Source organism: Triticum urartu, chromosome 5A, assembly GCF_056163025.1.
Source record: "Triticum urartu cultivar PI428250 chromosome 5A, HENAU_Tu73, whole genome shotgun sequence".
Lineage (NCBI taxonomy): Eukaryota > Viridiplantae > Streptophyta > Magnoliopsida > Poales > Poaceae > Triticum > Triticum urartu.
The window spans coordinates 343305795-343327750 of record NC_141877.1 but is presented as its reverse complement, the minus strand read 5'-3'; the positions used below and the strand labels follow the sequence as shown (position 1 = coordinate 343327750).

General features: G+C 47.5%; 3 protein-coding genes and 1 pseudogene across 3 annotated transcripts; 2 read left to right on the top strand and 2 right to left on the bottom strand.

The window, feature by feature from the left end:
* The first annotated feature begins 586 nt into the window (after positions 1–586).
* On the top strand, positions 587–5961 carry LOC125543055 (uncharacterized). Its single transcript, XM_048706300.2, has 5 exons — positions 587–1024; positions 2449–2602; positions 3460–3680; positions 5325–5498; positions 5607–5961. Exons 1-5 carry the CDS (start codon positions 833–835, stop codon positions 5691–5693), a joined length of 828 nt encoding a protein of 275 aa, XP_048562257.1. The 5' UTR covers positions 587–832; the 3' UTR covers positions 5694–5961.
* Positions 5962–7968: 2007 nt separating this feature from the next.
* Positions 7969–9396, bottom strand: LOC125548050 (uncharacterized). The gene is made up of 2 exons (XM_048711745.2): positions 9089–9396; positions 7969–8960 (listed from the first exon to the last, which is right to left on the bottom strand). Exons 1-2 carry the CDS (start codon positions 9243–9245, stop codon positions 8233–8235), a joined length of 885 nt encoding a protein of 294 aa, XP_048567702.1. The 5' UTR covers positions 9246–9396; the 3' UTR covers positions 7969–8232.
* A 1745-nt stretch (positions 9397–11141) lies between these two features.
* On the top strand, positions 11142–14742 carry LOC125543054 (PLC-like phosphodiesterases superfamily protein). Its single transcript, XM_048706299.2, has 8 exons — positions 11142–11379; positions 11648–11770; positions 11893–12030; positions 12171–12269; positions 12595–12898; positions 13740–13963; positions 14061–14147; positions 14430–14742. Exons 1-8 carry the CDS (start codon positions 11302–11304, stop codon positions 14613–14615), a joined length of 1239 nt encoding a protein of 412 aa, XP_048562256.2. The 5' UTR covers positions 11142–11301; the 3' UTR covers positions 14616–14742.
* Positions 14743–16704: 1962 nt separating this feature from the next.
* Positions 16705–20827, bottom strand: LOC147971331 (uncharacterized; annotated as a pseudogene).
* Between the last annotated feature and the right edge of the window lie 1129 nt (positions 20828–21956).

The window sequence follows — 21956 nt, the reverse complement described above, 5'->3', positions numbered from 1 at the left end:
TGACTAAAATCAGCCTAAAGCAATCATGTTTGCCCCCCCCCCCCTCAGTCCATGCCCCTTCATAATTTCATCTCAAGCTCCGCCACTGCCTCTAACCATCCAACCATAGATTGGTTCGCACTAGATTCAGATGGTCGTATGGTTACAATCGGATTTCGAGACATTGTGTACTCCTTTAGTTTGGAGAAATTTCATAGGAATTGTACATGATAGGATTCTTATAGAATTTTTTTCCTATAAAGCCCTTTGGTTCATAGGAATGGATTCCTATTCAGACTTAATGAAAAAATTCCTTTGGTGTCAACCAAATGACATCTCGTTTCCTATTTCTACTCATAGAATTTGAGATACATGTTATCTCATTTCCTACAAAATTCCTATTCCTACGATAATTCTATCCTATGAACCAAAAGAGACGTGAAACTGCGTGAACTGGATTGTCTTAATTCAGGTTAATTAATACGAAACCCTATCTCCGTCGGGAAAAAAATGCAAGGTGTGTGGCGGTTGACGCGTGGAACCCTGGCCTCGCGTCGGATCCTCAGGCCACCCGAAGCAAGCAAAGCACAGCACGGGCCATCGGCCTGCCCGCCCAAACGTCTCCCTTCCCTGCCCGAGTCGTCCCGTCCCAGCCTTTTCCTCCGGCCTCCCCACACTACCCTCGAGCGCCGACCCCCTCGGCACCCGTACAAATCCTCGCCGCCCTCCCACGAAACCCTAACCACAACGCCCTTCACCTCGCGAGTGAGGCGGCGGCGGGCGGCAAGAGGAGCAAGGAGGCGAGAAGGAGCAGCAGCGGGAGAGGCCCGCGGCCCGCGCGGCATTGGCGGCGATGTCCGCGTCCATGTGCCGGAAGCGGGCGTCCTCCTTCTCCGAGGAACGCTCCCACGCGGAGGCGTCGTCCTCGCCGCTCTCCAAGCGCGCACGCTTCCTCGCGGACGGCGGCAGCCCCAAGCCGCGGGGCGTCGTCGACTCCGACCTGGTGGCCGTGATCCGCGCGCGGTTCCCTTCCGTGAGGCTTGAGGTGATCCCACCCTGCTCGAATCCATTCCAAAGCGGACATGGTTATGCTTCCTTGTTTGGATTGATTGCGAGAGGAAACGTTTCGTGTGATGTAAATCTGTTCTTTCACTTGAAATAAGTAGTAGCTCTCGCTGATGTGGCTGTGCAAGGAGCAAGAGTTCCCACGCGCCGCTGTAGCCGTCGTGAACAAGCGTGGCATGCTTTCCAGCCCCCTGGGAGTGGGTGCTAAGTTCCCATTGACAAGGTTAGATGGAGTTGCCGGAACAAGATAGTTTGCTTTAGCTTGTGCTTTTAGTAATTGTGTGCCCTTGTTAATTGTTGAACTTGTTGTTTGTGATCATTTTATGCTGAAATGGAGGTAGGATATGTGTGCCTAGATATTTTCTGCATTATGCATTGTGGGAAATTTTAGTAAGAAATATATTTGTTGTCCGACCCTGCGCAAGCGGGAGCTACTTGCACCGGTCTGCCCTTTTCAAATATATTTGTTGCGAATATGAGCAGCTGGCAGTTCTAACAAATAATAACGTGGCACCGACAGCCTTGTCTTGGTTGGAGGAACATGCTAACCGGTACCATTACAAATCCCTGTTGGTTAGTTGTCTTCTTCTTCGCCTGTTTTGTACCTAGTGTTATGCCACTTACTGTGTTTCTTGGCTTAGATAGGATGCCATTGTTTGATTTTGTAGTCATGTCATGTGTTGTCTTGTTAGCTTACATGGGATGCTATCCTCTAATTCTTCAACTTTTCGTAATTGTTAAGAAGTGGTAATGTCAGCCTGCCATAGCTAGATATTCTTACCCTTTTATTGAATTCTCCAGTGTTCAAGAAAGCGTTTTTAAGCCAGGCTTAAGCGCTGAGCAATGGCAAAACACTTCGCTCTGGCACTAAGCGGTAGATTAAGTTTTTTTTTATTGGCCAGAATTTGGCTGTTTTTGAACTACTTCTGCTTGGCTGCTTGCGCAATAGTGGCAATATGCCATTTATCTTATTATTAGTGTCTGTTCTGGAACTATTTCCTTCAGATTCTGGCCACATCATCTCTATTAAGCTATGTCTATTTGAACTAAACCGCATTTTAGTTGTTATTTTGCTTGCTGTGTGAACCTGATGTGTATTTGCTACGGTGTAATGGTAATATTTACCTATGTGCTATGTTTCCTATTTTCCTGTGCATATTATTCAATAACAGTAAAAATCAGGCCAATTTAAAAAAAAAACGCTTGAGCATGCTCTAATCTGTGCCCTTCCGCTTCACTTAGGCTTTCCGCTTTTTTGAACATTGGAATTGTCACATTTGCTTATTGACATGTTAGATGTAGTTTGCTAAAGTGGTATAAGTATGTCACTTTTGAGGGCTTATTGGCTTTGGCAACTAAACCTACTCACTATTTGAAGCCTTATGGAAGCTTTTCTCATTTCAGTTCATTGAAAAGGCTCTGGAAGAATGTGAAAACAATTTGGATTCAGCGATGAAGTATTTACTTCCTCTACACTTAGAACCCACAGAATATAATGTGGATCCCGTGTATCAATCTCCCAATGAAATGTCTACTGAGGTTCAAGTGCCCAATGAAGGTAGTCTTTCATTGTAGTCTGATCCTTTATGTGATGTTGACACCACTTAATCTGAAAGAAAACCAAGTAATGCGAAAAGCTTTGCGTCTTGATGCATTAATAGAGGAAAAACAATTCTTTACACTCCCTAAGCACTAAGCTCCGCCTGTAGTGATGCCTGGACACCGTAATCTTTGTTGTTTTGAATTAGATTTGCTTCCTCTTGGCATTGGTAGATTTTACCACACTTGTGGTCAAGCATTTTCTTCTGTCAGTTATCATTGTCAGTTACTATGTTAGTATCCACTCTTCTAGCTTGTCCCAGCATTGTTTTTCCAGCAGGAGAGCTCCACGTATATGTGAAATTGGTTGAAATATTTAATGTAATGCAATGCTATTACATTCTATCACTTTGGTGAAGTACTCCCCCCCTTGTGCAAGGTCTTGGGTTTACGCAGCCTCTCTGCATTGCACATTTGCACTATGCATGGTAGGTCTTGCCTCGTATAATCCTTCCCAGACCTCCCCTGGTGTGGGAGCTTCTAGCACTGGGTCTGTCCTTTTAATGCTATATCGCATTCTACCTCGGTACTTCTTCTGTTCATATTTACGTGGCTTTAAGGCTTCTGTTATTTTAAGGAATTTACTAAAATGACCACGTAACTGTATATGTTTTTTCAACAATGTCTTGTGCTAAGTAAAAACACCCTGTTTAATGCAAGTAGCATGCTTTAGATAACAAATGGTTTACATAATGATTTATTCAGCTGTGAGAATCGTGCATCCATGTTTTATGTTTTGATTAGATTAATTTGGAGATATCTTATTCATAAAAGCGATGATCTTAATAATGACAGCTATCTTGCTTTATGCTACAGGTATTGTAGAATGTAATGAAGTTCCAGCACCCATAGGAAGTGTTCCCGGTGCAGAGAACCTTCAATCAGGTATCACCCAATGGGTTGAGATTCTTATGAATGAGATGGCAAGTGCCTCTAATTCAGATGATGCAAAGGTTCGTGCGTCAAGAGTACTGGAGGCTTATGACAAGTCCACGTCCTCTTGTATCCATACAGAAGCAATGCAGAAATATCAGAAGGTAGTTGAATACCCCTCCCAAAGCACTTCGGAACTTGCCTGCTTGTTACCTGTCTGATTTTTGATACTTGTTATGGGTTTTGTGCTTTTATCCTTGTCCTTTGATTTTGGCTTCTCGAGCAATATAAGTTTGTGCTTGTAGCTTGATTCCAGTGACTGGTCGGACACTCTATAAGTGGCTTGAGGGCCAAGTATTGGCAACTGATGGTTTGTATAGGTCCATGCCTTGTAGAAATCTTGTCAGTAACGAGGACTTCCATGATGTGTCACATATCAGTAATGAACTAATGACTTCCAAAAATGTACTTTGCATCAAACTTCCGCTTTCTGAAATGTACTATTCCATGGGACTTGCTCCCTTATTTCCACAGTTTGTTTGTTTAAATTACCTTCTCCTTGTTTTCTTTGTTGTAATTTATTTACTAGTGATTGCTAGATATCAAACCATAGCATTTTCATACGATGGTCTATTTATATCACCAAAGAACTAGCCGTGGATAGGGGTGCGTGGAAGTTAGCTATCCACGCGCCAGAACAATGACTTGGTTTCGAGATCTTATGGGTTTCAACTCTAGCCTATCCTAACTTGTTTGGGAATGAAAGGCTTTGTTGTTGTTATTGTTGGTGGTTTTGTTCACTTCTACAGGGTAATACTTCCTCCTTTTGGGTTTACAAGGCCTGTATGTATTTTAAGATTATTTTCACCATCAGTTAGACCAAGAATATATGAATTGTGTGCCATAAAAATTACACTATGGAAACTTCTTTCGAATACTGAATACAAATTCAATGGTAATACTTACGACATATAATTAACACGAGTTTTTTGTTAGTCAAATTTATGGTCAAAGCTGACCTCAAAATACGTGCAAGCCTTCTAAGCCCTAAAGGAGGTACTACCTGTTGTGCTCGTAGGTTATTTGATCATGTACGTAATTTAGTTAAAAATATTGAGTGGTAAACATGATGGAAGAAATTCAAGTGCGCAGCCAAATCTTTGATTTCATACCTTTTTAGGAGACTAAAAGCGAAGCTATGGCACGTTGTACCGCTATCCTAGCTACGACCGCTATAGCTAAAGCTATAGCAAGTGTGCATGGTCCAAAAACGACCATATTGAGTGGTAAACATCATGCAATCATTTGTACACATAAATTTAATCCAAAACGACCACATATATAAATAAAATAAATTAGAAATCCTAACAATGTAGCATCCAATCTATCTTGGGTGGTTGTTTTATCTTGGAGCATAGGCCGGTTGGCGACTACTTCAAGACGACTCTCACCGACACTCATGATGTTGCAACCAGAAAAAGAATCATTGATCCAATTAGTTAAATGATGGATCCTCTTTAGTCCTTACCTGGCTAGTGTTTTTGGTTAGGCACTTACTTTTATCTTTTTCCTATAAAAGCGCTATTCCTATAAAAACACTATTGTAAATAGCTTCCGTGATAGCTGACATAGCTATAGTGTTCTGCTATTACAGCCCCATTACGAATATGAATAAAATATATCAATGTATGGTGGTTTAAAACATGAAGTAGGTTTACATAGTATGTTTGCTATTGTAAGTATGTGAAGCAAAATTAGAATTTGATTGATTTTGTGCTCTCCCTGAGAAATTCTTGCTTTTCAAACAGGAAATTTTGTTGTACAAGGAACAATTTGAAGCCGTCATTAAAGAAAATACTATTCTTAAGAAAGCCGTGGCAATTCAACATGAACGCCAAAAGGAGCATGAAGAGAGAAACCAGGAGCTTCAACAACTAAAGCAGTTGGTTATGCAGTACCGGGAACAAATTAGGAATCTTGAGGTTCAGTATTCTTACTGCTCTGCTATTCCCTTTTTATCATGCCTCTGATGTACCTTGGGAACACGGTTGTGGTAAATGATATTTTTGTTTCTTTCCACTTGTGTACAGATAAACAACTACGCCTTGTCCATGCACCTCAGACAATCTCAGCAGGGTAACTCGATTCCAGGGCACTTTCATCGGGACATTTTGTGAAACCAGAAGCCAATACAAGGTTTCCATAGCATGAGGACAAGTTGCAGGTCTTGTTGCGAGAGGCTATGTTCAACATATATCACCTATACTCAAGATATTATAGGCAAGTGATACGATAGCTTTGATATATGGTGATGTATACCTTTGTACCTCTGTATAGTGTGCTGATTGCCCTCCCGGTCAGCCCAGCATGAGTCGTGCTGTTGTTTAAGAACAGACATAATGTGATGAAGTTTAAAAGAAAGGAGAAAAACACATTTGATTTTTACACAGATGTGCGGTTTTTCATTCTGTGCCGTGATTGCAAAATGTTCAGTTTTGCTCATCCTGTGACAAGGAATGTGTGGCTTTATTACTGTATAGTGTTCATCATATAACTGTTGCATGCTGCACAAGTTATTCAAGTGTGGTGCGTTGTTTACTTGTCTTGTTTTTAAGTTATTCAAGTATATGTAGCTGTCGGGCGACAACGTGAATCTGTTGAGCCTGTTGAGTAAATGCATGGTAAGAAATTGTTCTGCATGTACTCCCTTCCGTTCCTAAATGCAAGTCTTTTTAGAAATTTCACTACAAACTACATGCAGATGTATATACACATATTTTAGAGTGTAGATTCACTCATTTTGCTCCATACGTAGTCTATAGTGGAATCTCTAAAAAGACTTATATTTAGGAACCGGGGGAGTAGTTTGATAGGCTGCATCAGGAAAGCAATCTTTCCCTGGTGTTTGGTGGCCTGCCTTGGCTGGGCTGATGTACTACACGGTGTTTGGTTGCATGCATTAGACAATTAAAAGTTCAAATCTACACATGGGTCGCGTCCGACACGCACGGAGTGGCAGCAGCTACACATGATTCCATCGGCGACACTAGCATCATTTGTCGCACGGGAAGTCCGCGAGAAGGGACGAGGAGGAGGGTGCTGAGGCAGAGGGCGGGGAGGAGAAGTGCGGAGTCCGAGAGAAACAACACCGGCGGTGGCGGCGAACATGACAGGCATCCGTGCAGCAAGGTTGACGATGATCAGTGAGAAACAGAAAAAAGCCGCTCCAAATTTCATGTCCTTTGAATGCTTTTGTTTATATTGAACTTGCCATGTTCGGTTCTTTGAATGCTACGTATATGTTGATGTACGTTATGCTACTTTCATGTTGCATGTATTGCATGGATTTAGAGTTTCCACATGAGGGGGCGGCTGTGGACGCAGAAACTTGACAGGTGACACATGTTCATGGACATATAGGGATTTAAATTAGCACATCCTAATTGTAGATGGTCTTAGCATCACTAATAAGAGCTGGCAAGGTTTAATATTCACTAGCATATCCAAACTTTCTACAAATGCACATTTTGATAGTCTTTTGATTTGGTTGTAACTATTCCCGTATTTCCTCAAGGTGTCAGAGAGATAGAACCATGACGCAGTTTTCCCTAACCTAGCCGCCACCTCATGAAGGTGACTAGGGAGGCGATCCTCTACCTTCGATCTACACCAGCCAGGGCCGGTCCCCTCTCCCTCTGCTCTGTAGTTAGGGTATCGTTTTGTAGGTCGTGGTGAGCCGTTGGGGTGGTGGGAGCAGCGCCCGAGCGAATAAATCTGCCTCAGCCCCACTCTCACACCGGCGGTGTCTTTCATGGCGGCGTCTCGAAGTTGATGGCATCACGTGTTTGTCGATCCTTCATATCAGCAGCATTAGTGTTCATGGATGGTGTTGGCGAGGCAGCGACAGTGACCCTTTCATGTGTGTCTCCCCTTTTGCTCTGTCCATCTTACTGTGGCGTTGTCTCCGACGTCACGATGGAGCGGGGAGGTTTTGACGTCTTGGAGTACGCGCAGACGGTTGTCTATGCAGGTGATAGCTGGAAGAAGGTGCATCCTGTGTTGGGTTGGTGATTGGAGGATGGCAGTTTTGGCTTCCTTCTCCGACGTCGTAGTCATGCGGGGGATGTCAGTTCTGGAGTTCGATAGCATGTCTGGGGACACGTTGCCCTGATCTGATTCTTTCAACGGCAATGGTTTTGCTTGAGGCAAACTACTTTGGAGGTTCGTAAAGCTGTTGATCAGCGATGGAGCCACATCCAGTTTGGATGAAGAGGTGATTTGTCTTCTTTTTCCTGGTGAAGAGGGACATGCATCGGTTTTTTGCGTAGGATTATCCTATCTTTTCAGTCCTGTGATGTCGGTGTTTGTGTGGCTTGTAATAAAAATTTTACTTTATTAATAAGACTAGTATTATCATTATCATGAAAAAAAAGCGAGATAGAAACACTGCAATTCACAAAACTACTATGAGCATATTCCTTCAAAGTGGCAAAAGGAGCATATTACGTCGATTAACACGATTTCACGATGGTTCACACAACTGCTGTCGGTTCACAGATTCAGATACAATGCCCTTGTTGAAAGTAAAACCATCTGAAGCTCACCATGAATCTGCAGCAGCTTTCTCTTCAGCATTAGCTGCAGAGAGATTCATCGACGAAACTATCCCAACAGGCTTCAGTCATCGTCAAAGAAGCAGGCCATGGCGAGGTCCGGTCACCACGCATCATCTGCGGCTGCTCTGGCATTGGTACGCATGCGCTCGAACGCCTCGGCGGGCACCGAGAGGGGCCCAGCGCGCGCCTGCCACCTCGCGCCGTGCCGCCCGGCCTTGCCGGACACGTCCTCGACGGCCTTGAGGAACTCCTTGGCCTGCGCCGGCGTGAGCACCTCCTTCACGGCGGCCTCCACGGCGCGCCACCGCAACTTGTCGGCGCGCCGCGCGGCGCGCGCCATCTTGCACACCTCCTCGGCCGCCGTCTCGGCGAACCCCTCCTTGGTCTTCTCGCACGCCAGCTTCATGGCGTAGGTGGACTGGTACTCGGCCACCTCGCCGTCCAGCGCGGCCTCGCGGGCCTGGAGGCGGCGCCTGGCGGCGGAGAGCGCATGCGACTGGCGCTCGTTGGAGGGGAGGAAGAGGTCGCCCTCGGACTCGCTTGTTCGCAGGGACGGGAACAGCGCCGGGAGGAGGGCGAGGATGCAGGACGGGCGCAGGTCGCCGCCGAGCCAGGAGAGCGCGGCGACGGCGAGCGGCGGGTCGTCCGTGCGGGCGACGAGGGCGGGGACGTCGCGCGGGCGGACGGGCGGGCCGGCGGCGAGGCGGGAGTAGCGCAGGCGGAGGCGGGCGAGATCGGCGGTGATGTCGGTGGCGGCGACGTTGTCGCTGTCGCTGGAGTCGGAGGAGAGGAGGCGGCGGTGCGCCATCGGGTCCACCGCCCCGGGCGCTGGTCGGAAAGAAACGAGAAAGAGGCACGAATCAGCGAAGCAAGAAAGCCAAGAAATCGGCGCCATGGACTAGAAGAGAGCCGCCATGAAATCCTTCTTGGACAAGAAAGGAAGGGGAAGCAATTACAGAAGGGGGCGAAGCAGGGGAGGCAGGAGAAGATGCCCTTGTCCTTCTTGGCGCTCTTCCCGCCGGTGCCGCTGCCGCCGCCGCGGCGGTACCCGGCGTCGTAGCCGTAGTAGTAGTCGTCGGCGTCGTCGCCCGGGAGGGGGCTCAGGAACGGCATTGCAGCGCGGTGGGTGCGTGTGACCTGCGGAGACTGGGGGTGGGAAGGTGGCTTCTGTTGGGTGCGCTGGTGGAGGAGACGAGTTTGAAGGTGCTCGGCCGAGACCCGTCCCGTCGGCGCTGAACGCCGGGGGAGCAACTTGTCGATCAGCGCTTCAGGCGCGATCGCTGACCGTTAGATTGAGATCCAACAGTCACAGATCAACAGAGCTGAGGATTGATGTTCCACTGCGTATTTTACTGAACAGGAACTTGTGACCGGATACGAAAAGAGGAACATGAACAATAGATTCATAGATTTCTGCGGTTCATGAACACAAGATGTTCATAAGACCATACTGTGAAAGGCTAAGTGATTGACTGATTGTGTGTGACATAAAACCTTCATTGTGGAGAAACCCTAGCTGCCACAAAATCAATCTCCTCTCCCCTTTGCTTTCAGCCGCTGCTCCGACACCGTGAGGCGAAGGGAAGGGGATTCCCCTTGTCTCTCACCCTTTGTGTAGCAAGTTTTGTGTCTTAGTGATGTTGCTCTAACAATGCTATCAATGTCATTTTGAATAAAAGTCCTTCAACTCCAATCGTTTTTATTGGTGTTGCGTTGCTGAGGAGCTCCAGAGTTTTTGTGTCCCGGTTACTCTTTATGAAAAGTTGGTTGGTTATTTGTGCTCCAGGTCGCGTGTTTTCATGCGCATCAACAACTGTAACACTATCTTCTTGGTTTGGCGGCCCCATCGCTGGTATGCTTGACGCGATTGCCAACCTTCATGTACGCGACGGTCTACTACTGTTATGATTTGTTGAGATTTCTTCCTCTATAGTTGCAGGTAGGTACTTCGTGGTTTGACTGGATTTATCTTGATGTTGTCAATTGTGGGAAAGAGCTATGATGGTGTAACCGTGACAAATTTAGTTGCGACTTTGATAATAATTTTAAGACATATAGCCGTTTGCAGTTGCATCTTTGTTTAGGGTCCGCTCAATTACCTTGCATCTACTTGTATCCAACGTTCTATTGATCTATTATAAACTAGATTTAATATTATATTATAAAATGTTAAAAGATTTAATATCCTTTCACTATCTCGACTCGCACCCTACACATATAGCGTTATGTTTGGACCCTGTTGTTGGAGTGCATGCTTGCTACATGGGACGTCGCTCTTGTATCTCGATATCAGTATAGTCGCTCAACAGTCACATCCAAGCTGATGAACAGGCATGCCAGTGGTTCTAGCGTTGAGGTCAAGGCATCTCTCTTCATGGAGAGACAGCTGGACTCCAACTGCTTTCTAAAGCGGTACGACGTGGACAGTGATGATGACAGAGCCTGACGGTGGGGACAGTCGTTCAATGACATTAACAAAAGGAAGAAAAGAGCGCATGAGCATGACGGGATGATTTCAAGACTGCTATTTTACTTGTGAGGAGCGCTAATACTCTTTGTGCTTTTTTTTCAAAAGTACACCAAAAGTGTGTACCATATTTTTGTATAGGATAAAACTAGATTACGAGAGACCTATTGAAATGATGCCACAATATTCACTACATTCCTCTTTGATTCAAAGATTTTGCCCGCACAAATGCAGTATAATTTTTGGGATTCATTTGTCCTGCATTTTATAGTAAAAAGTTTTATCCACTCCAAGCTCATGTGAAGATTCCTACTTTCTTCGGTTCATATTACTCGTCGCTTAAATAGCTCTATAGAGATATATTTCAATGCTACATACATTTATTTGTGGGACATGTAATATGGATGGAAGGGAGTATGCTATTTCCAAATCATGTACGTGAACTATTATAAATACTACTACCGTTGCTTGTTGCTGTCGGTTAATTCTGTAAAGAAAAGGACCGGGGTATCCTACCAAGAAAACAAAGGGAAAGCGTGTTGACGATTTGACCCCTCCTCCGGCGCTGTCCCTCGTCGAAAAGAAAGAAAGAAAGAAAGAAAGAGAAAAAGGGCAGCCATGTAGTGCTTCCCCTGCTTTCCCTTCTCGCAGCAGCAGATCACTAGCTCACTCCATGGTGGAGAGAGTGGTTGGTGGCCACTAATGGCGCGCCTCTCCTGCCGCCGCTTCCTCCTCTCGCTCCACGTCGCGCTGCTGCTGCTAGTCCCCTGCACCTGCCAGGTACCCGATTCGTCAGCCCGATCCTCTCCACGGTTCCGATTCTTGCGTGTTACCTACCTGCTGTGTCTCCCATCAAGTTCTTGTCCAGTTCGATCTAACCCTTCTTGATGCCTATAATTCCTGATGGCATGGCATGAGCATACTGTTCTTTTCTCCTTCTTCCGCGAGAGTGATACATGAACTGAATTTATCTCTCAGTGTCTGTTTCTTCCTAAAAGTGGTGCGATCTTTGAGGGAGCCTGAATTTACCGCTGGGTCTTGTTTGCAGGTCGGGGATTCGTGCTCGGCGGCCCGCGACTGCGGGGTGGGCCTCTACTGCGGCGATTGCGCCGCCGCCGGCCGGACGCGGCCGTCCTGCATCAGGGACCTAGCCATCCAGCCCACCTCCATCGTAAACTCTTGCATTCCCTTAAGCGCTTGCTTGTAGTATTACTCTGTCTGTGGCTTGTGTTCGGCAATTACTCATCTATCTTGTTCTTCAACCATGGGATGGGGCATGCTTGTTTTGTCCAGGTGAAGGGGCTGCCATTTAACAGGTACTCATGGCTGGTGACCCATAATTCATTCTCCATCGTCGGCGAGCCATCACGCACCGGGGTTGAGAGGGTTACATTCTACAACCAGGAAGACACTGTCACCAACCAACTCAGGGTAACTACACTGAATACATGGGCCAATCTTTTTATTTATTTATTTTTTGTTTGGGGGTGGGGGGAGGTTATATTTTCGCGATTTTATAGGATGGGTGTTTTTAGTTTTTTTTTCTTTCTTTGATATAATGGTGTGTGCAGAATGGAGTGAGGGGATTGATGCTGGATATGTATGACTTCGGTGGGGATGTCTGGCTCTGCCACTCCTTGCAAGGGCAATGCTACAACTTCACCGCTTTCGTAAGTTCTGTTCTTTGCAGATACCAAACTAATTGACATTTCATTTCTAGTTAAGCCACCTCAAAATCTAATGAAGCTCGGTTATAATACTCCGTCAACTCGTATGTTAAATTCATGAACACGATGAACACGAAGACTTGTGTTGTTTTGTCACTCTTACGATTCTATTGTGGATAATATTGTTTCAGTGTGGTAATCAATTGGAACTAAAGAATGTGGGGAATGGAAGTTAATTGATTCCTTTCTGAATTCATCACTAACCTTGCGAGATGTATAGCTGTTAAGGCGACCAGACTCCTAATGTTCAAATGCAATGTGATTCTAGGAACCAGCAATTGACACGTTGAAAGAGGTGGAAGCATTTCTATCCGAGAATCCCACGGAGATTGTTACAATATTCATCGAGGATTACGTACATGCCCCGATGAGATTGAGCAAATTGTTTACTGCTGCTGACTTGATGAAGTATTGGTACCCTATCTCAGAAATGCCAACGAGTGGGCAGGAGTGGCCCACCGTCACAGATATGGTTACAAAGAACCACAGGTTGCTTGTGTTTACTTCCGATGCTTCAAAGGAGTCTAGCGAAGGAATAGCTTACCAGTGGAGTTATTTGCTGGAGAATGAGTGTAAGTATGGCTTTCTGGGCTTTATTGAAAAAAACAGAGGTTCTATCGATTCTAGGTAGCGATAGCTATACCACAATTTGCAAATCTAAAACCCAAAATACAAATTTCTTCTTGGCTTTCTATGTCTTGAGATAGCCTACCCCAACTTGTTTGGGACTAAAGGCTTTGTTGTGTTGTTTCTTTGTCTTGAGAACCTTGTTTAACATCCATTTCACCTTTCAACTTATAATATATTGGACCATGAGAGTCTCGTGTGATTAATTTACTCCAAAGATGACTATGAGCTGAACATATTCTGATTTAGAACTAAGTTAAGAGCTAATTGTGTAGTTTTTTCATTTCCCTGTTAAGAGCTAATTGTGCTAGTTGTCCTTTCTGGGATATTCGGTATTTTTTATTTACTCATGTGCTAGTTACACAAGAAGAGAAGGGATCAACCCTCCCTTGAGTGATCCACATGATCCACATTAGATGCTTGATGAATTAAGAACCACCTCGATTGTTTTTGAAAAATATTCATGCTGTTTTGGTGCTTAAACCAATAAAAAAGATTGCACCACAAGTGAATGTTTTATATTGTACTGTATCATAATATACATTATCTGATCAGTATTTGCTTCTTAAGACATTGATCCGGAGTTATTTTGTATGCAAGATTTGTGTTCTCCTACAAATTTGCTCTCATAGGAGTTTTATACTGGTAGTCCTGTGGATATATCACTCAATTTGCACTTAACTCTAATTGATTTATCTTGAGTACTTTACTAATTTTCTCTGAGCACAGATATATAGCTCTTATATTTTATTCATGTTTACATTTTATTTCCCGTGATCATGACAGCTGGAGATCCGGGTATTGACCCTAGCGCTTGTCCAAACAGAAAGGAATCACAGCCACTAAACTCAAGATCTGCGTCTCTATTTATGCAAAATTATTTCCCCACAATTCCTGTTGAGAGTGAAGCATGCAAAGAGAATTCTGTTGGACTACCTCAGATGGTCCAAACTTGCTATGCTGCAGCTGGAAATAGAATCCCGAACTACATAGCTGTGAATTTTTACATGGTAATATAATACTTTATGCCCAGTTCAGACAAATAAAAACAAGATTTATCTGGTATCGAATGTAAGTATGGAACTGTTCTTAATGTGACATGCGCAGCGAAGCGACGGTGGTGGTGTTTTTGATGTTCAGGACAGAATCAACGGCCTTACGCTATGTGGTTGCAACACCATTGCTGCTTGCCAGGTAATTGTGAAGACATAAATTTTCTGCCAACAAAAAACTGTAGTCCCAGAATTTGGTGTAAATTCGCATTAGCTTCAGAACATGTTTTCCAACCAGACTTCTATATACAATTAAACAGTACTAAAAATGAATACCTTATGCACGATCAGGCTTATCAACATGACTCCGCTCCATATATTTAAGAGGACACCATTCCTATTCTGGGCATACATTTTTTCTTCACCATTTACACTTTAAATGCCATATTGTTGTTATGGAAGTTTCATGAAGAAATGTTTGCAGGCTGGGGCACCAACGGGCGCATGCAAGAACACTGGAGCACCTAATCGAACTACCTCTTCTGTAAACGGGAACGTCTATTCAGGAACTATAGAATTCAAGACTTCTGCTTCAAGGGCCAGCAGTACTTACACCTGGAGCAACTTGGTTATTTCGCTAAGTCTTGCTTTGATTCTTAAGCCATTTTGAACCTTCGGGCTTTGGTTTACGTGTCCTTGTGGGTTTGTGAACTGTCCTTTTCTTCTTTCATACCGGCGTATGTATGTTGTCATGTTGCTTCCGTGATGGGATGATGGTCAGCAGCTTGCTAGCTTTCTAGGCTATATTCAGAGAAATGGACTTCTGCACGCGCGTAAGGCGTGCACTCTCTCCAATCCTGCCAGCGCCCACCTGCCGCGTGCAGCCGCCACTTAAACGCACACGGCAGCGTAGACAGCCAGCTCAAACCACGCCACGCCGGAGTGTCCGGCTTGCTAACGGTGTTGATCGTGGCTCGGCAGTGACGAAGCAGCAGCAAGTCATCATCCGTAAACTGTGCTTGGCGCACGAGGGGGATACGATTGGGGATGAAGCATTTCAAGCATACATTCGCTTGTTCGACAACCCGCTCAATGACGAACAGATTGCGGCCATCCTCGCCCTCTTTGGATGGGAGTCGCCGGCATCCCCATTGCAAGAGGACCCGCTCAATGACGGACAGATTGCGGCCATCCTCGCCCTCTTTGGATGGGAGTCGCCGGCATCCCCATTGCAAGAGGACGTGGACACGGTGGAGGGGGGAGCGTAGACTCTCTCCCTTGAGTGCGGATTCCGTGGGCTTTTCTCATGGCTTCACAACCACTCAAGCTGATTGTGTGGAACGTAGGTGGACTAAACAACCCTGCGAGGCGTAGTGCCGTGTATCAGACCATTGCTGCGGTGGATCCGAGCCTGGTCTGCCTCCAACAGACTAAGATGGAAGTGCTAACTTTGAGCATCGTCTCACAATGTTTGGGAAATAAACTTAAGGAGTTTTACTATTTGCCGGCCTCGGGCACATGTGGAGGGATCCTTTTAGCTTGGAACCCCCTTGTGGCTACTCTCTCCCATCCTCACCTCTCTGAAAACACGATCTCGGCGGTTGTCTCTCCCTTTGGAGCGGATTCTTGGTGGATCACGGGTGTCTATGGCCCTAACCTAGAGGCGGATAAGATAGAATTCATGCATGAGCTAGCAGAAGTTCGAGAGTTACAGTCAGGGCCGTGGCTTCTGGTCGGGGATTTCAACTTGCTGGTGAACCCGGAGGATAAGAATAACACCTTGATCAACCGGAGAATGATCTCGCGCTTTCGCTCTCGCTTGAACAGACTGGAACTCAAAGAGATCTACCTTAACGGTCGGAGGTGCACGTGGTCTAATGAGCGGGCTAGGGCTACCTTGGAGAAGATTGATCACATTTTTGCCACGAACTCTTGGGAAGATCTATACCCGTCTTGCTTTCTCACGGCGCTCGGATCGGCGGTTTCAGACCATTGTCCTCTGCTTTTGGACTTCCATGCGGACTTCTCCTTTGGGAAGAGATTCAAATTTGAGTCCTTTTGGACCAAAGCTCCCGGCTTCATGCGAACGGTTCAGGAGGCATGTCAGTCCTGCCCGTCGGATGGCACCCTTTTACGGTGCTCAATAACAAACTCAGAATCACCGCGCGCCGTCTGCAAGCATGGAGCTCCAAGTGGATTGGCAACGTGCGGCTTCAAATTGCCGTTGCACTTGAGGTCATCCTACGGCTAGATGTGGCCATGGATTCGCGGGATCTATGCGAGGGCGAGTTGGCTCTTAGGCGCACGCTGAAAAGGAAACTTCTTGGCCTCTCTTCCCTTGAGCGGACGATCGCTAGGCAGAAGTCGAGGCTACTGCATCTGAAGGACGGGGACGCCAATACTCGATTTTTTTCACCAACACATGCACATCGCCAGAGGAAGAATGCGCTCATGACCTTGCGCCACAACGGCCAGGTCCTCACTGGGCAGGAGGAGATTGCTTCTACCGTGGATGACTTCTATGATAGGCTACTGGGCATGACCTCGCCACGCGATCACGACCTTCACCTGGATGCCATCAGTATGCCCACTCGGGATTTGCGCAAGCTCAAAGAACCCTTCTCGGAGGAGGAGATCCTCGAAGCCATTAAGCACATGCCCCTGGACAAGGCACCCGGCCCGGATGGCTTCACCGGCCGATTCTACACAGCATGTTGGTCCATCATCAAGGGAGACATTACGAAGGCTTTCACGACATTCTACCGTGGAGATCTGAGGGGATTCGTCACGATCAACAAAGCCCTGGTCATGCTCCTGCCAAAAAAGGATGGCGCAAATGAGCTGCGAGATTTTAGACCCGTGAGCCTCATGCATGGGCTGGCTAAGATTTTTGACAAAGTTTTGGCAAGCCGCCTTGCGCTAGAGCTGCCGCACTTGGTCGGCATCCACCAAAGCGCGTTTGTCAAAGGGAGAGCGCTGCACGACAACTTCATGTTCGTTCAGAGCACCGCAAGACGGCTACACGCGCTCCGTCAACCTGCAATCTTTCTAAAGATGGACATCTTGAAGGCATTCGACACGGTACAATGGTCTTTTCTGATTGAAGTTCTCCAAACAATGGGTTTTGGAAGTCGGTGGCTGAGCTGGATCATGGGTCTCCTTGCTATCTCCTCTACTCGCATCATGATCAACGGAGTGCCTGGGGCGCCAATCTTCAATTGCAAGGGCCTGCGGCAAGGCGGACCTCTATCCCCCATGCTATTTATCCTTATGATGGAGCTGCTCCACCATCTCTTTCAGCTGGCCACGGAGATGGACGTCTTGACACCACTTGCCAGCCATGGTCTCAAGCAGCGGGTGTCCCTTTTCGCAGATGATGCAACCGTCTTCCTCAAATCAGTGGAAATCGATCTTCATGCTTGCTCCCACATACTGCACCTATTTGGGATGGCTTCCGGCCTACAGGTCAACTTCAACAAGACGGCGGCAATCCCAATTCGTTGCTCCAATGAAGAAAAAGCTCTGGCCACGGTTACCCTGGGCTGTGAGCTTGCATCTTTTCCACGCCGCTACCTGGGGATGCCGCTTTGTCCCAGAAAGCCTTCGGCTGCCCAGTTACACAGCCTGGTGGAACGCATTGCTCAGTGCCTACCGAACTGGAAGGCTGCTACTTTGCCGAAGAGCGTCCGACTCATCCTCATACTCTCAGTTCTTTGCTCGGTTCCCATCCACACGATGCTTGATTTAGCACCACCAATGAAGACAATTCATGCCATAAACAAGATTATACAAGGGTTCTTGTGATGTGGCAAAAAGGAAGCGAATGGTGGAAACTGCTCGGTGGCCTGGACAACAGTTTGTATGCCAAAGTGGGCGGGCGGGCTAGGCATCCCTGACCTGGCTTGGCTCAATGTCGTGCTGCAAGCCAGATGGCCCTGGCTACAACGGATGGATCAGAACAGACCGTGGAGTGAGTTTGACATCAAAGTACCCAAGGAATCGACCGCACTCTGCAATGCAGCAGCCAAGATAACAGTAGGAGACGGAAGCCTGACCCTCTTCTAGGAAGATCGCTGGATGGATGGATATCGCATTGTGGAAATTGCACCGCAAATTTATGAGGCCGTCCCTCCGCTCAAAAGAAGAACGAGAACCCTTAAGGAGGCCATCACCACTGGAGTCTGGGCATCCGATATCAAACAAGATCTAGGCCTGCAGGCCCTTTGGTAGTACCTGAACCTGTGGTCAAGAGTTCAGGAAGTTACACTGCAGGAAGACGTGTAGGATGTGGTGTCCTAGTGTTGGGAACCTGGTGGCAAGTACTCAACCCGGTCTGCCTATGTGGCGAAGTTTGTTGGCAGAGAGGTGTCAGTCACAACGCAGTTTACGTGGAAGTCCAGAGCGCCACTACGCTGTTGCTTCTTTCTATGGCTTGCCATGAAGAATAGGTGTTGGACAGCGGATCGGCTAGCTCAGCGAGGGCTGCCACACAATGATACTTGCCCTTTCTGCGACCAAGAAGAAGAAACCTTGAATCACATTGTGCTAACTTGCGTCTTTGCTCGGACAATCTGGAGAACTCTATGCACCACGATAGGCAAACTTGCATGGACACCCGCAGGGCACGACACTCTGGCTACTTGGTGTGCAGATAAGCCGAAGAACATGCGCGTCATCATCTCCTTGGTCCTATGGGAAATCTGGAAGCATCACAACGCCATTGTATTCGATGGCGCCTCTCCCTCATTAGCTGGTCTCATCATGAGGATCGTGGAGGAGGGAATGGCTTGGTTCAGAGCCAGACTGCTTAAGGGTGACTGGGCTGAAGTTGCCGCGGAATTATCAAGGTGGGCGCTAGGTGAGTAGTCATACAGATCTTTCTTGTTTCCGTGCGGATGTAGGAGCTTGGCTCACGATGTACTAAATTTGTAACATCATCGGTGGATTTGGGCTCTCTGCCCCTCCCTCCTATATAATATAATACGCGCACTCCTACGTATTCGAGAAAGTTTGGACTCAGTGTGGATAGAACAAATAGTGTGCAATGCTAGCACTCTGTACTTTTTTTGTCCCCCTCGCGAAATAGTACAAAGCAAATGATTGAATTATTCTCACATTGGTAAATTATCAAAACAAAGTTGTGTGGTGTCTGTTAGAAGTATAATAGTGTTTCGAAAACACTAACACCCACACGTGTGGCAACACTGCAACTCGCCCACACGTCTGGATCGCCGTCCAATTAAGTTTGCACGAATCTTGACACACCGAGACAGTTTTCGTGTGCCACGTAGGACAAGGATGGTGTGTGGGCATTGGAGAGGTCGCCCACATGCCCCACAACACACGGTTGCCAGCTGCGTTGTGTGGGCGAACTAGTTTCTGCGCACACAGCCACCACCTAGTCCACGCGCGTGTGGGTGAACTGATTTTCGCCCACACGACAGTCGTATGTTGTTGGATGGCAACTAGGCAAACACACATGGCAACTATGATTCGTTTGCTAGACGGCAACTGCAGTTGCACGTACGTGGCAATCAGATAAACATACATGGCAATTGTGATTAACCACACGTGGCAACGAGGTAAATACACATGGCAACTATTGTTTGACCATATGTGACAAGTAGTTAATCACACACGACAATTATGGTTTGATTACACGCAACAACTACCATAAATTAGACATGGCAACTATAGTTAACCAAAACAGTGAGAGTTGCCATGCTTTTACAACCATATTTGCCATCCTGGATAACTACATCTGCCATCCCAGATGGCAACTAAATCGTCATCCCGTGGGTACCTAATGTAGCTGTGCCAGGACGTGTGGGCATATTTGCTTCGTGCCACATGCACGGGGTGGGGATGAGTAGTACTTGTTGGGCGTGTGACACGAAGTACCTACGTCCACACATGTCGGCAATTCTACTGTTCGCCCACACACAGCCCGTGTGGGCTGCCCTGCTCATGCCACACACGGTATGTGGGCGAATACCTATTATACCACACGTGTGGTGGATATCGACGTCCTAGTGTTTAAGATAGAGACAAGAGCTAGAGATAGAATAGGTTTAAACATGTATGATTTGCTCTCTACTCCAAGTCTCTCTTCTTCATATTGTACTCTATAAATACCCCTACAAGAGACAGATCAACACAACAAAAATATTACCCATCTTACAATTTTCACATGGTATTAGAGCGGTTTGTCCAACGACGCCGACCCTAGGACCTTCCACCACTTCTGCAGAGCGCCGCCCCGAGGAGATTAATCTCCTCTCGTCGGGGGCATGGCACCCGGTCAATCAATGATTAGATCGGTCTCGTAGTTTAGATCCTATTTTCGAGTTCCCTCATAGGTTGTCAAATTTCATTTTTTTTTCAAATCCACCCAGTAGATCAATTCCTTTTAGCCAGCAAATAAATCCATTATTAGAGTTGTGTCGAATATTATTCTACAAGGTAGGTTATAGTTGGTCTTGTAGTTGTATTGTGTTTAGATAGAATATGGAGTCGTGTCCAAATAGGACACTTGTATCTTAGAGCATCTCCAGCCATTGGCCTCCCAGGGGGCTCGTAAAATCGCCGCCAACCGGCGTAAAAATTGGCATGGGGGCTTTGGGGTTCCCAGTCACCGGCCCCAGGGTCGTCCCCAGAAGGCGTTTTTATTTTTTTAAAGGAATTCGGCTAAAATTGGCAAATGGGACAAAGATTCGGCTAACATTTGGCAAACATGACATTACTTAAGCGACTTAAATAGTTTTAAAGTGAAATACTTAAAAGAAACAAAGGCCGCAACTACAAGCCGAAGAACGCGTTGCGCACGGCGAAGTGGCCGCCGTCGCCGCCATCGCCGTTGTCGTCGTCCTTCTCCTCCTTCATGAGGCCGCCCCTGCTGGACCCCTGCCCGGGTCGCCCTGACGGACCGGTGGCGGCGTGTCCTCGTCGCTGTCGTCGTCGAGAACGATGACGCCTCCCTCGTCGCGGCCACGGCGCCGAGCGGCGATCTGCTCTAGGGCGCGACACTGGCGCTCTAGCTCCGTCCGCGCCCAGTGTTCGCGCGCCCACTTCAAGGCTGCCGCATCGGAGAGCTCTGGCTCCGTCTTCACGGCGGCGAGCCCTGGCTCTGTCTTCACGGAGGCGAGCCCGAGCTCCGTCTTCACGGCGGCGGCGAGCCCTGGCTCTGTCTTTGGCTTGACGAAGTGGGAAGGAGCCGATGAGGAGGCATGACCACCCTCGTTGATGATGATGCAGGCTCTGCGGGTGCGCCGGCTGAGCGGTGTCTCCGCGGGCTCGGCCTTGACGCTGAACAACGTCGGCGACCCAGAGGTGGAGGAGCGGGAGGAGGAGGAGGAGGAGGAGGAGGAGGAAGAGGACGCCGTCCTCCTCGGTATCCATTGGCGTGGCGGGGCAGCAGGGTACATCAACGACGGGTCGTTGCCGCCCTCGTGGTGCCGGAGGACGGCATGGAGAGTGCGGCCGGGGGTGCCCAACCACAGACGGCGACCCTCGCTGTTCTTCGTCCCCTGCACCACCGGCGCCCCGTTGGTGGAGGCCAGCCGCTGCGCCTGCCGGTGCTGGAAGTACGCCGCCCATGCCTCATGGTTGCTGGCGGCGTACTGCGGGAGGGCCCGCTGCTCCTCCGTCAGCGACACCCGCACGCGGTCGACCTCGTCGGTGAAGTAGTCGGCGCGCACGGTGACGTCGGGCAGCGGGGGATGGGGATGCCACCGACGCTGAGCTTCCACCGCACCGACACGCGCATGCCGGGAGGCACCGGGATGTTGGCCTCGAACAGCAAGTGGGCTTCCCACTCGTGCAACGAGCGGCGGCCGAAGCCATTGGCCGCCGCCCCATCGCCGGGGAACCTGTAGGATCGAAAGTATGTCTAGAGGGGGGGGGTGATTAGACTACTTGACCAAATAAAAATCTATCCTTTTCCCAATTTTAAGTCTTGGCAGATTTTAGCAACTTAGCACAAGTCAAGCAATCAGACTACACATGCAATTCT